The sequence below is a fragment of the Gadus chalcogrammus genome, chromosome 12 (assembly GCF_026213295.1).
Source record: "Gadus chalcogrammus isolate NIFS_2021 chromosome 12, NIFS_Gcha_1.0, whole genome shotgun sequence".
In the NCBI taxonomy this organism is placed as follows: Eukaryota; Metazoa; Chordata; class Actinopteri; order Gadiformes; family Gadidae; genus Gadus; species Gadus chalcogrammus.
Genome location: NC_079423.1, coordinates 29328843 through 29344187, shown reverse-complemented (window position 1 = coordinate 29344187; position 15345 = coordinate 29328843). Strand labels below are relative to the sequence as shown.

The 15345-nt window shown below is 49.9% G+C and overlaps 1 protein-coding gene across 1 annotated transcript; it reads left to right on the top strand.

Moving 5' to 3' along the window:
• The first annotated feature begins 879 nt into the window (after nt 1–879).
• enc3 (ectodermal-neural cortex 3) lies at nt 880–14266 on the top strand. Its single transcript, XM_056604062.1, has 4 exons — nt 880–1136; nt 2369–3403; nt 3801–4572; nt 12037–14266. The coding sequence occupies exons 2-3, from the start codon at nt 2381–2383 to the stop codon at nt 4542–4544; spliced, it is 1767 nt and encodes a 588-aa protein (XP_056460037.1). The 5' UTR covers nt 880–1136; nt 2369–2380; the 3' UTR covers nt 4545–4572; nt 12037–14266.
• Nucleotides 14267–15345: the final 1079 nt, after the last annotated feature.

Below are 15345 nucleotides of genomic sequence, written 5' to 3'. Positions count from 1 at the left end.
GAGAGAGAGCGAGAGAGAGAGAGAGAGAGAGAGAGAGAGAGCGAGAGAGAGAGAGAGAGAGAGAGAGAGAGAGAGAGAGAGAGAGAGAGAGAGAGAGAGAGAGAGAGAGAGAGAGAGAGAGAGAGAGAGAGAGAGAGAGAGAGAGAGAGAAACATGAGTGGTGTTGCATCGACCCCAGCCAGCTGGTAGTGGTGTGGTGGTGTTCATGATGTTGATTGTGGTCGCACTAGCCCTGCCGTGCTCCGCAGGGCTTTGAAGACCAGTGGTCTGGACCAGGCAGACAGCCACTGTTCTAGATGGGCTGGTCGCCGGCCTGTGGGATTGTAGACCTGTCTCCGAAGGTCGTTTCAGTATAATCGATGATGTTATTTATAGTCATGCAATAAGCATTTTGAGCCTTTTCCTCAAATGTGGCACCTGTGTTATTTTTTCCATTTTGAGGGTCAATGTCATTATAAGAACACTTTTTTGTTTGAATATTCAACATGTGAGAAACATACATTTTTAGAAGTTCTTGACTGAATAGTTAGGGTTAGGAAATTGTTTAACCATGATCTCTTGATGAACAGGCTATATGTTGCCTGTAACCACATATGATGCTTCGGTATTTGCTTATTACTTAGACCCAACAATTCAGACTAATGCTGTTAATTTTTTCGGGTACTCGCTTAGTAAAATAAGATATGGTTCTTGTTGTTGATACAATGGAGAATAAAATGGGATTAGGGGAATAAATATGTAGATTATAATTATTCTTTTATTTATTTAAAGGGACGAGGAGTCATAAAGCTTGCATCCTATTGGCCCATCCGATGTATACCACGGTTAGTGGGAGGAGCTAGAGTGAACACTAGCAGTGCCTTTGCTCTTTCTCTTTTCAAAACCTACCGTTCATCCGTGTGTCGCCGCACCACGAGTAGCTCTCCGATTGTCAACTTTGGAAACGTTTTTGTACGCGACAGCGAAGACCAGCAGGAATAGACCAATGGGCCGTCCACACTCCACGCTTTTTGTTCACGATATTATGTTAAACATTGCGTTTCGGAAAGAAGTTTCAGTGTGTTTCTGAGACAACGGGACAAAAGTTGCAGGATAAAGACTCCCCGTATCCGCTCCGTCACCACGAGACGATCCAGGTAATTAATAGTATTCCTCCTCCTTTCACAGCTATCGATTACCAACGTTAAGTGCCTGTTTAGTTTAGTGGTTTTCCGAACCCCAACTTCCGAAATGTAATGAAGTTGGTTCTAGCTCATAACCCCCGAGCCTTTGATGTCCCGCAGCAGCTGGCGCTGCTGGACGGCTGAATGTTCGCAGTCTGTCTGCTCACTGGGAAGAAAGTTGAGCGCCTGCTTTATTTCCGACCGAGGTTTACATTTAGTGGCCTAAACGAATTGGATTTCACATGCAGTTGATTTTCAGATCCCTGTATGGAAGTCCAGGGGTTAGTGTTTCGTCTGAACTGCAAATCCATTTCAAACAATGGATGTCTTGCTTTGAGAAGCTATATTCGTTGATCGCAGCACATTGGCCTGTCAAATGAACACTCTTTACGTTTCTCTGCATTTTCAGAAATATAATATGCTATATTACACAGTTATTGTTTGAATAGATTTGATTTGGTCTGAACGTCATTAAGCACTAGTTAGCGTTGCCGTCCGTATTCGGGTAGTTAAACTAAGCCTGCGGGATAGTCAAAATGTTCTGTAAATGAGGTAGTTGAGGTATTCAACATGAACTCAAAGCGGCGAGACAGTTGCATCTGTTGTACAATTCTTGCATAATTCAATCGTCCATGAGCTCTGCTTGAAGAGGTGTCGGATCTTCTGTGTGTGTCTGTGTCTGTGTGTGTGTGAGAGAAGGCAAGCAATGGAATTGATTTGCTTAAAGCTGACTCACAGGTTCAAAATGTTCATAGAGGTGGCAATAAACTCTTGTTATAACACACCCAGCTCAGAATCTGTCCTTCCATTTTTGTCAGTATTTACAGAAGGATATAGACGATAAAGCTCACACATATCCCCTGGTGTTGGTCAAGAATGGACCTGATGTGGGGGGGGGGGGTGTCTAACGATTCAGGGATTCAAACACTGGTTATGTTTCCTGTTGGCGTGGTGACCACCTTTCATCTCTGCAGTATATGGATAACACAAGTTTATGACACACTTGATTCACGATATGTGGGCAATTAATCAATCGTAATGTGCAAACATTTCTACATTAGGGGAAGCCTTGTTTTTCCGTTTGGTCAACCAATAAATCAATATCAGGAGGGAAGGTTTAAAAAAACAAAAACAGCACAGTAAAATGAATAGTTCGCCCGATAGGCTAATCTTAGCTAATCCTTTCTTCCTTACCTTCTGCCTAGGTCCGAGTCAAGATGTCCGTCAGCAACCACGAGAACCGGAAGTCCCGGTCCAGCAACGGCTCCATGAACATCCACCTGTACCACAAGACGTCCCACGCCGACAGCCTCCTCACCCAGCTCAACCTGCTGCGCAAGCGCAAGTGCTTCACCGACGTGGCGCTGCGGGCGGGCAACCGGGCCTTCCCCTGCCACCGGGCCGTGCTGGCCTCCTGCAGCCGCTACTTCGAGGCCATGTTCAGCGGCGGCCTGCGCGAGAGCCGCGACGCCGAGGTCAACTTCCACGACTCGCTGCACCCCGAGGTGCTCGAGCTGCTGCTGGACTACGCCTACTCGGCGCGGGTCATCATCAACGAGGAGAACGCAGAGTCTCTGCTGGAGGCGGGCGACATGCTGCAGTTCCACGACATCCGCGACGCGGCGGCCGAGTTCCTGGAGAAGAACCTCCACGAGTCCAACTGCCTGGGCATGATGCTGCTCTCCGACGCCCACCAGTGCCAGCGGCTCTACGAGCTCTCCTGGAGGATGTGCCTGGCCAACTTCGCCACGCTCTACAAGACGGAGGACTTCCTGAACCTGCCCCGCGACAAGGTCCAGGAGCTGATCTTCAGCGAGGAGCTGGAGGTGGAGGACGAGAGCCTGGCCTACGAGGCGGTCATCGACTGGGTCAAGGCGGACACGGAGGGCCGGCACGCCGAGCTGCCGGAGCTGCTGCGCTGCGTGCGCCTGGCGCTGCTCCCCGAGTCGTACCTGCTGAAGAACGTGGCGTCGGAGGAGCTGGTCATGGGGCACAAGGTGGGCCGGGAGATCGTGGAGGACGCCGTGCGCTGCAAGATGCGCATCCTGCAGAACGACGGCATCGTGACGGGCTTCTGCGCGCGGCCCAGGAAGGTGAACCAGGCGCTGCTGCTGCTGGGGGGGCAGACGTTCATGTGCGACAAGGTGTACATGATCGACAACAAGACCAAGGAGATCACGCCCAAGACGGACATACCCAGCCCCAGGAAGGAGTGCAGCGCCTGCGCCATCGGTTGCAAGGTGGGTGGCAGATGTGCTATTTGCTGCGTGGTGATATTTTTTAGCACTTTATTTTATAAAATAATTTAAGCAAACATTTTTACTTAAATTACTTTAAATTGGCACTTGATGTACGCAATTATTGTATGTTTGTTTGTCCGTGCACTTAAAATAGTACTTAGCATTGTGTAGCATCTTTTCCTAGCTGTCTTTGTTGTACACGGGGAATGGGTTAACCTAGCAATTGTTACTGCTTGGCACTTGGTTTTATGAACATCCCTACTGTACCGACCGCGATGCATTGAATAAAAGCGTCTGCTAAATGCAAATGTCAAATGAATCACAGTCTGATAAGGAAATTAATGCATTGATATTGAAGAATGAAAAATCAATCAACCTCCAAACCTTTTGGCGCCAGGTCTACGTCACCGGGGGGCGCGGCTCGGAGAACGGCGCCTCCAAGGACGTCTGGGTGTACGACACGCTGCACGACGAGTGGTCCAAGGCGGCGCCGATGCTGGTCGCCCGCTTCGGCCACGGCTCGGCCGAGCTGGACCACATCCTGTACGCGGTGGGCGGGCACACGTCGCTGGCCGGCTCCTTCCCGGCCTCGCCGTCCGTGTCCCTGAAGCAGGTGGAGCAGTACGACCCGCAGACCAACAAGTGGACGCTGGTGGCGCCGCTCCGCGAGGGCGTGAGCAACGCCGCCGTGGTCGGCGCCAAGAACAAGCTGTTTGCCTTCGGCGGCACCAGCGTCAACCGGGACAAGTTCCCCAAGGTGCAGTGCTTCGACCCCGTGCAGAATCGCTGGACGGTGCCGGCCAACTGCCCGCAGCTCTGGCGCTACACGGCGGCGGCGGTGGTGGGCGCCCACGTGGTGGTCATCGGCGGCGACACAGAGTTCTCGGCCAGCTCGGCGTACCGCTTCAACAGCGAGACGTTCCAGTGGTCCAAGTTCGGCGACATGGCGGCCAAGCGCATCAGCTGCCACGCGGTGGCGTCGGGGAACCGGCTGTACGTGGTCGGCGGCTACGGCGCGCAGCGGTGCAAGACGCTGGACTGCTACGACCCCTCCACGGACTCCTGGGACAGCGTCACCAGCGTGCCGTACTCGCTCATCCCCACCGCCTTCGTCAGCACGTGGAAGTACCTGTCTGCGTAGGGACGGCGCCCTCTCTGACGTCTCACTGGTGAGTGTCGCTTGTTCACGCGTGTCGTCCCCCGGCTCTCGCTGTAGTTATTTCTCGAGGGGTGGTGGCTTGGATGCGCTCTCGTGGGCTAAGTGCTCGATCACTCGGAACCCGGACAAGGCCGGTTTAAATCACCTCACCGTCGCCAGTGGTTACACTCACACGGTATCTCGCCGTTGCGGCGGCCGGGTGTCGGGGAAACGCGGGGAGGTGTCTCGGTTTAAGGAGCAGGAGGAATGTGGCGGCGCGCTGGGTAATTACAGAGCGTGAGCCACAAACACCAGGCCTCTTGTCAGCGACGGGAGAGTGGCAGGTGGCAGGTCTGCATCGCAGGGGCTTGGACGCGAGCTGGGTCTTATGGGATGAAATAAGTCTCTCTCACGCGTTGCATAGTGTCTCAGAGGTCATGCACACACTATGGTTAAGTTCCAGGTCGTAGCTTGTTCCATATAGCCGTCTTGTCTGTCTGAATAGGAATCGTGTCCAAACTCTCCCGACAAAGCAACATCTTTTTCCCGATGATTGACAGAACCAGTATTTTTTTATCAGCTAGTCGGTATGACGAAATGAAACGTATCTACGGTATCTATGGTATGTACCGACGACAGCCCTGCTACTTTTAATATACCAAACGGACGGCGAGACTGTTGGAACACGCTGGGGGCAACGACAGGTGGCTGGTGTCACTGATTTGCGCTTGGATACGGGATTCAATCTTATATCCTGAAAAACCGGTTGGATAGAGGAAGAGGAAGCCCAACGTGTGACTGGTGGTGGTGGTGGTGTGGTGGTGACGGAGCTGGTTTAGGTTTCATGACTCCAGGCCATTAGAAGGGAAAATACAGTTATTTGATCAGATAATGACACATCTCTGTGAAGTAGCACACACTCACTCCTGTGCTACATATTTGATCAGATTTTGTGTATAACTTTTCCCCTGAACTGAACACAGTCTTGCGTGTCAGACGCCGTCTCCTTTCTATGAATGGATCCCACAGAGGTTTTATTAGGAGCAATTACCCCCTGTGTTTATTTGCCGAGCCGTATGTACTACGAGTCTAAAGGGCAGCTGGGCAGCATGTGATAACACACACAGCGCCAGTCATTCACTTTTAGAAGACAAATACCGGCGCAGACATTTTTGCTGGCCGTGCAGCCTCAGACTTTTTAACCAGGTTAACCTCTGATCATTGGCAACGTGAGCTTTACGACCTCAGGGCCCTGGGGAATGAGGGTCGTATAAACTGTGAGACGTTTGCACGAGGGGACTACAGTGGATGCCAGCGCCGGATCCGGTATCAGACAATGGTAGTTGCGTTTAAAATGCAAAAATGACATTATCAAATGGACCTTCTTGAGGGATTTGCGTCTGTCGGTAAGGTTTCTATAGTACTCTAGCCACCACCAGGTAGTCTAGAGAGAAGCCACGACTAGGTGCTAAATAAATCAACATGATCTTGGTTAATATAGTTTTGACAAATGCCAGTTTCTGCATGATATACTTGATACGCAATGATATTCAATCAAGGCACCTAGGATGCATTTGAAACTAAATGATTTCGGCCCTGCAGGACAAAAACTGAGCAGAAGCAAAACCAAAGTGTTGTGTTTGTTGTCCGGTGAATTCCGGCTAAACGGTGAATCCCGAGGCGACCGGCACAGTGAAGACTCTGTGACTTGGTTTTGGCTGCGTTCCTTTTTGTCATGTTTGTTTTGGGCTTCCGAGGGGAAGGAGACAGACAGGCTGGCGAGGCAAAACATCAAGGTCCCCCTCGGAATCCTCAATGCTTACTGCTGCTACCGTCGCGCTGCCCTAGCCCTTTATGTTTAATTACAGTCGAGATGGAAAAAGCTCAGATTTCCAGAAGCCCTGCTCGTTAAGCAGGCATCAGTCTCATGCCCCTCTAGACGCCACAGCGGGAGATGCATGTCTCGCTCTCGCCCGTGACCGACGGCTGGAGGGTAGAGGAGATGGAGCAGGAGTGCAGTCCGTGTAAAAGAGGGGAGGAGGTGGCTGTTTTGGTAGAGAAGGGTGGCACGGGTGCGAGAGAAGTGCGTTCCGCAGACGTGGACACATAAAGGGGAGGAGAAGAGCGTACGAGAGGGAGAGACAGAGTTGTGTTTTGCAGTGTTTGGCAGGCGTGACTAGCGGCTAACTAAAAATACACTCCACTGTCAACTTTCAACTGGGGTCAAGCAAAGAAATAATATGGCGTGTGTGTGTGTTGTGCATGTTGTGTGTTTAGAGAGTGCCTTTGTATGCGTGTGTGTAAATGCTCCTTTTATGTTTTACGAGGGGCTGAGTGAGTGGGTCCACGGTTAGTCAGCTGCCTTCCCTTCACTAGCCTCGTGTGTTTTTTACACTCTTGTGAAACTACTCCTGTTTTCGGCTCGTCCTACCAGAGTGAATGCACACACACACACACACACACACACACACACACACACACACACACACACACACACACACACACACACACACACACACACACACACACACACACACACACACACACACACACACACACACACACACACACTGGTGTCGCATTACTGGCAACATCGCCATGTTTTTTAAAAGCCAACCATGCGTCTTCTAATTTGGGAGGAATGAAGGAGTGGTTTTGGGTGCCCATTAGTAACCATTTGTTAATGACGCGTGAGGGGTTTGGCCATCACTAGTTGCCCGGGCGGTTTGGGTTTTGCTGTGTGGCGTTACCAGCTAGGCCTGCCCGGCGTCGGCGCTCAGAACCCAGCTCTCAGCACCCACTCCAACCCCCAGACGTGACCCACCACAGTCTCCAGAGCCGTCCTGAAGACCACTGCTGATGGAAAACTATTCGAAAATGTCTGGTGGGGGGGGGGGGGTCGTGGTTGTGGGGGATGCAAAACAAGGGAGACGACATCATGGGAACATTTTTGTTTACCAAGCTTGGCCAATTGGAGGTGCACAGCCCAATGCTTTGGGTTAGGCCGTCGGTCTTTAATGGGGGCTTTTGTTCACGATTGTAGCGTCTTATTATGCCGCATAGCACATGGAAATGGACGGTAAAGTATCCCTCAACAAACTAAATAGTGTGTCGGGGACAACGGAAGCAGTTACTGTCCGAACATATATTTCACGAGTAGGGCTGCTGAACGATTAGTCAAATTCAAATCGAAATCGCGATGTAATAGAATGTGGTATGCAAATCGCAAAGGCTGCGATTAAAAATGATAAAAGAAAAAAAAAAAGTGATTTGTTACCATTACTGATTGGAAATCAGTACGATTCATTTATTTTCATTTTTATTTTACAATCCAATAGTTAAATAAAGAAGTTTATAATTTAAATTAATCTCAGCACAGCCTGGCGTAAAGGAAAGAGCAGTTTTTATGTTGACTGCTTCCAATGTTGTGTTGGTCATACTAAACTTTAAGAATGATTTATTTATTTTTTAGTGAATAATACACAACATAAGGAACTTAATAAATGATAAACGCACATGAAATCGCAATCGCAATATTGGTCAAAATAATCGCAATTAATTATTAAATAATTACGATTATTTCCCCAAATCGTTCAGAAGTATGTGGTAGCAAGTCATTCCCACCCCCATCCTATGTTTTGGTTCCTTTTCATCACAACAGTAGGGCTGGAGCCCCTATGAGCCGGGGGTGTTGACGGGGTCCACCTGGGCCAGTAAACGGTCACTTTGAGGAGGAGGAGGAGGAGCAGCAGGAAGGGGATGAGGGGGCTGGGGGGGGGGGGGGGGGGGGGTGTTGTTCGCTGGGCACCCGCCACCCCCAGACAGCTGCCGTGAATAGGAAAGGTCACATTGGGATCAGTGTTGCCAGATTGGGCCCGATTTCCCGCCCAATATGGAGACCCTGGCTGCAGCATGCTGCAGCCAGAGTCTCCAGATTGGGCATGAAATCTGGCCCAATCTGGCAACACGGATTGGGATCTCTGGAGGAGAGCACGGGCCACACACAAACGCACGACGCAAACACGCGCACATCTAATGTTTTATTAATGCGTGGCTGACTGTGAGGGCCACCAGGAACGCACGCTGAATGGGCCTTTTATTGTGGCATCTGTGTACGACACACACACACACACACACACACACACACACACACACACACACACACACACACACACACACACACACACACACACACACACACACACACACACACACACACAACCACAAATACGACACACACACAGCACAAATACGACACGCACGCATAAACACACACATTGCCTTTTCTGAGCTCAAACCCACACCCCCGTCTTTCTAAAACACAGACAGGCACACACACAGAGAGCGCACGTGGCCACCCTCTCCCGGTCCCCTGAGTAATCAATCCGCCACATTACAGCCCTCTGCACGCAGGCGTTCATTTGCATAAACCCTAATGGAGTTTTTATTGGACCTTTCTCCACGCTGTGAGCGACAAAAAGGAAAGGCAAAAAAAAAAAGGGAAAAGGTACTTAAAGAGGGACTGAATAATCGCCCAGACTAATTTGATTAGGTCCCTCGGAAGGAGACGGCCTGTCATACAGTGGCCAGGGGTCCGTTCTGCGGGCCAGCTGGGCATCTCCGCCCGCTAATTAATCCGCATTACGCAACGTTCAGCCGCCTCTGAAGTGGCAGCCGAGTGGCTCGGCCTCAATCAAACACAGACACTCTTTTGTCCCCGCCGACAACGCACCAGAATAATGTTTTCACTGGGCTTTCCGCAGGGACGCGACGCAGACAGGACTTTGTGTGTGTGTGTGTGTGTGTGTGTGTGTGTGTGTGTGTGTGTGTGTGTGTGTGTGTGTGTGTGTGTGTGTGTGTGTGTGTGTGTGTGTGTGTGTGTGTGTGTGTGTGTGTGTGTGTGTGTGTGTGTGTGTGTGTGTGTGTGCGTGCGTGTGCGTCAGTTGATTTTACATTTACAGTCATTAGTAAACACGGTACAACAAGCCGTTTGTAAAGACACCTCAAAACATATACAAAGACAAGAGGGGATTGAGGGTGGGTCTGGTGCATTGTGGGTAATTGGTATTTATCTCCCGGAGGATGCTAGTGAGCAGATGCAGTCTGAGGTACGAGGAGAGTGCAGACGAAGCACTTGTGGTGGGGGGGGCCAGGGTTGGGCTTGCTAAACCCTCAGGTGTGTGTGAGGACGTGATATCACATCAAGGCTATATTCTGCTGTGTTGTGTCCTGGAGGAGGTATTCGTTAATCTTCAAACACACGCCTTTGGGTTTGGTAATCGCGCTCAAGTGGTGCAACGTAATTAAAGAACTCAAGCTGACACAAGCTGACGCCGTGTTCCCGTGCGCTGCAGGAAGATGCTGGCTGTTTTGAAAAGGTCAAAGTCTGTCAGTCTGCAGCCTCAACCCTTCCTCCGTATCTGCCAGCCTGCCCATGTTTGATCAGTTACCTTTTTATCTTTAGCTTAGTAACTCCCAATTTAGCTTTGAACGTCCTCCGGCCTCCCTTAAGAGTCCCCTTTTGGATAGGAGCGTCTGCTGAATGTAAATGTGAAATGCATTCGAAGGCGAGTCTGTGTTTTTGCTATCTGTGGTTGTTCTCCAGCAATCTGCCCCCCTTTCAGTCTCTGGGTCTTGAGGCTGAGATGGTGGCGGAGATGTGGAGGGCTTTGATGGTCGCTCAGTGGAGTTGACCTTGGCATGACGGGAAATGGCCCAGGGGCCGTGAGACGGGCCAGAGCTAATTCCTGGTGACAGCGGGCTCCTTGTTTTGTCGTGGCGGTCTGGTTGAAGGTTTGATAAGGGACCAGGCTTTCTCTCCCGGCATCAAAAGATGGCCAAGCGCATGTAAGCACGGGCTTCTTTGTTCTTCATGCAGAAAGCGATGCAATCCGGTGCAATGCTGCCGAAGCGATTGCCGAATCAAATACACAGCCCGACACAAAGTATTCTAGAGCTTTATACTGTTCTGTCACACTTTTCTCCCAGACTTCTTTCCTTTGATGCGTGTTGGATGGAGCTTCATTTTTCATATGCCTGCAATATGAAAGGCTCCCTACGGCAGTGTGGGGATGTGTTCCTGGATTAACACACTGGCACCGAGAAATAATCACATCGTGGCAGAGTGTAAAATAATCTATTTTAGATGGAGCTGGTTCGCTCTACATCCTCTGTACTGGAGACACACGCACAGACACAGACGGATACATACACACACGCACACACCATTTGGCGTGCTCCATTCCATGCGATGTGTGCCGCTGCCTTGCCTCTCTTTGATCAGAGGGATGGAGGAGGCTGCCTCCCTGTAACTCGGTTGGGCCCGGTTAACAAAGGAATGCCAGCAAGCTTCCTTTGCAGTTGTTGCGTAGACTGCATCCTAGACACGAACGGCGCAGTCAAGTATTCAGAAATCAATTTAGCCTCTTATCTTTCCTGCTTGACTACACTGCAAGAATGTCTCTTTTTGTTTCCATCAGGCGTCAGTGCAAGCTTGATCAGGAGTTCATTCCGTAGTGTTTCAGGGTGACTTATTATACGGCATTCTAGTGGGGAGTTCACCCCTGAGCTGGAGGCCTTGTAAGCTAGCGCCACAACACACAATGTCGCTGCTTCAGGCTGAATAGGTACGGTAGGATTGACCTGCTTTGGCTGACGTGCTAATGAGAGCGCATCAGGCTAGCCAACCACACCTCAAGCGATGACTCTGGTAAAACGTCAGTTTGGTTTTTCATTAGGCCCGAAACACACGCGGCAAAATACACACACACACACACACACACCCTTCATCTAGCGTGCCAGAATTGCATTATTGCTGTATGGTGAAAAACACGCAAGCCAGAGTTCAATATTGCGTCTCCTACAGCCAAATGATCAGATGCATTCCATACCGGCAGCGCGGGGAAAAGAGACGCACACTATCCCTCCACGGAAAAATACAGGGATGAGAGGGAGGCGGTGCTACCCTGGAACCCAAAGAATTCACCACGTGTGTGTAATTTAACTAGTGCCCATTCAACACATTTCGGGAACGCCACGTCAAGCCACTAACCGCAAGAGGAGGCGACCACAGTGCTTAAATAGATTAGCGCAGAGTTGAATATCAATGTATTGGAACCGACGGCCAATACTGGGCTTGTGATCTATCCGCGGACCTCTCATCTGATCGGTCCATTGGCCGCCCTGCAAAATGTGATGAAATGACTGTAGCTGCCAATCCCTGAACGCCCGTCCCGTTCCAAGTTCTCATGAATGCCCTGCAGGACGTGTAGCTGGAACGGCACACAGGGCGATAAGCCGCTCATCTGCTGCTGAGCCCCCGGTACACACACGCATACCTCTCTGCCCCCCCCCGCCCCCCCCGGGAAAGATCCACGCTGCCCTGTGGTCATGGGGCAGAAGTCTGATCATGAAGCGCCTTATCGGGAGTTCTTCGGATGCCTAAACTAATATCCCCCCCCCCTCTCTCTCTCTCTCTCTCTCTCTCTCTCTGCAGATCAGCAATGGTGTCTGGAATGCGGGGCGTACGTCTGTCTCCCTGCGAGCGCCCGCGGAATGCTGGGGAGGGGGCGTGGCCGGCGGACGGAGGAGGAAGAGGGAGGAGTAGTGCGTGGCCGGGTGTCGGTCGTTGTGATCCATCCCACGGCGACCGCAGCGGAGGAGGACCAAAGCTGTCTGGGCTGAGGGAGGCTAGATGGGGCCTGACGAGCCTCACGGACTCAGACCTCCTACCAGGACGCCCCCCCCCCCCCACCAACCAGGAGGCCCCCCCTCCTACCAGGGCGCCCCTCTTGGGCTACCACCTGATCTGTTTACCCCGGGGGGCTCCTGTGTAACTTTCCCATGTAGTGACCGTGTAACCATGCCTACCGCTGAGTGCCGACGGAACACCAGCCGACTCTCAAGCAGCACGGTGACAGCAGATGGCACCGACGTGTGTGTGTGTGTGTGTGCGCGTCCGGGCATTATGGTGTGTTCCTGATACCTCGGACGCCAGACTTCCGAGGCGAAAGTCGAAGATCTCCCAGCTTTCTTGCGGCATTGCTCGAAGGCACGCCCCCTTTTTGTCTTCATCTTTCGAAAATCTGAGATTAGACCGAGAGCAGTGATGACGCTCTCATTAAATGGCTGCGCCGTTTTTTCAGGAACACACCATTAGGACGGGGGCCTGTTGACCGCGCGCTGGTACGTGTCAAGGACTAAAAGGGAAGTGTCCCTCTCTCTCTATCTCTCTCGCCCTCTTTCTTACCTCTGTTTTGCGAGGGTATAGACCTGGGGTCACCAACCAGGCACCAGGGCGCCCGCAAGGACCATATGAGGCGCCTGCAGGCCTGCTAGCACAACTCATCCTTGAACAACTCTTTCCCACCAACTTTAAGTAATTGTTGATAATTATTGTGAGCAATCATTAACATGATCAATGTCTTCACATAGATGATTATCATTAAACATTAATAATAATATATAACTAAAGGCAAACTGAGCCAATTTGTTATTTCAGAAGGGTATCAAACTGGGTGCCCCTTCGTATGAATCAGTACCCATGAAGTAGCTCTCAGGTTCAAAAAGGTTGGTGACCCCTGGTGTAGACGATGTGGGGAAGTTCTCACTGCGGGGCCCCAGTCTACTGCTGAACCAACAGACTACCCCCCCCCCATTGTGTCCACTTCCTCTCGACTGTGCCAGTTCCCCCCCCCCCCCCCTCGCTCACCCTGGGAAGACTGGGCTCAAAGTGTGCACCAGTGCTCACCTCACGCATGTTTTAGTGTTTTTATTACCTGTTTGGTGGCACATGCGACCAGGAAGTGCTTTCGTTTGTTCTTGCACACCGGGCTGTTACTGGAACAAAGCGCTGACCTCGTTGCATCGTCTCGGCATCTTCATCTGACTCCGGGACAGTCTCTCGTTACTCAGGTGCAAAGGGCTGTGCTGAAACTGCTGACGGGAGCTGAGCATGGCCACGGCAGGGCTGAGAATAGAACCAGGACCAAGAAGTGGATGCATTTTTTTTTTTTGGGGGGGGCGACGAAAAAAGGAGCAATCTTCCTCCTTCCGCTTTATTTTTAGACGGTTGGACTCCGGCTTCCTTCAATTTTGGTCAGCCTAAGTGTGCGTCTTCTTCCTCGACATAAAACACGCTTGGCACAGGGGAGAGTGTGGGGGTTCGAGTCCCGCTCGGACCGGAACGCTAAGTGATGTTCTTGACCGCCATGTTTTTAATGTTTAAAGTGTCTCAGGGTTCTGTATAGTTGTTGTTTTGTCCGTTTGTCTTGTTTTTGCTGAAGGTCGCCTAACTTGTGTCTGTTTTTGTATAATACGAGTCATTTTGACGATACTTTTTTATGAATGTACTTTGTAAATAGAAAACGAGAGGCATTTTTTTTGTCCAAGCCTTGTTCCACTATTTTATTCCAGTTTAAATATATGTATATGTAGGGGTCCAATTTGCCAAAATATAATGTCATTTTCTGTGATTATAGTGGACATAAAGGACCAAGAAATGTGGCAAAGCTTGTGCACATTTTCTATAAGCTAGTCAATGTTGTTTTGAGTAGAGTACTTTGAATAGAAGACATTCTGTAAATAATTGTACATACCTTTTTGTAGAAGCCTATAATTTGCACATTTAGTACACTCTTAATATTTGTCTTAATTTTGTATCACTGTCTGAGAAGATTAAAAACTCAAAACCAATGTTGTAACATGTAGTTTATTTATTCACTCAATCTGGCTCAATTTGCAAAAATTGAGGACCCTTTTTTTTTTTTTTTTACAATATCGTAACACTATCTTAAGTTAAGATATGTTGTCCACATTTTACAAATTTCAACCTGTCAAATGTATGGTCAAAATACATTCCAGGTTTTTTTCTGGCGTTTACTTCATATTTCCATGGGGAAATATAGGGATTAGGCAGCACTAAAACCACATTGGAAAGTATATAATCACACAAGGTCCATGCATGCCTGAAATACCTCCAAATACACGGTGCAGGTGTGCTTGGAAGGTCCTCACCAACACCTGGGTACTACGTCATCTGTGCTCATGGAACAACCATATCTAAGGAAGGACATAATCACCTATAACAAAACTTTAGGTCAACCCGATTTTTTTGGAACGCTACTATTCATCTTCTCCATGGCAGCAGATTGCTGATTTGTAGACCAAAATATTTGATGGTATTAGATAATAAAAACTATATTTAAATGGATTCACTAACAAACCTGTGTATTCAGACAATCCTGAACACACCCACAAGCAAAGAACTAGTGCGGTTTCATGATTTTTTTTTAACACCGTCATGTGACTGGTAGTGTCTAGATCCCCTTTTATGGATTCATAAAGTTTCATATCGAATCTTCAAAACATCCCTGGTGCGTTAATCCACTCCATATGTGGTGATCTATGTTAGCTGTAGCTTAGCCGCGCCGTCCAGACACTCGCACCCTGTTGGCCCTCAAACCTCTTCTGAGAGAGCTTGTGCTAATCCCACTCCCACCTCCAGTCAGGTGCTAGGGTCCATCTCATACCTGTCATCCTCCAGCCGTCAGGGTTCAGTGAGAAAGTGCCATGACAACACACGAGAGAGAGAGAGAGAGAGAGAGAGAGAGAGAGAGAGAGAGAGAGAGAGAGAGAGAGAGAGAGAGAGAGAGAGAGAGAGAGAGAGAGAGAGAGAGAGAGAGAGAGAGAGAGAGAGAGAGAGAGAGAGAGAGAGAGAGAGAGAGAGAGAGAGAGAGAGAGAGAGAGAGAGAGAGAGCGCGTTGGGTGGCTGGCTGTCTGGTTGGCACATTCCTAAACACAGACT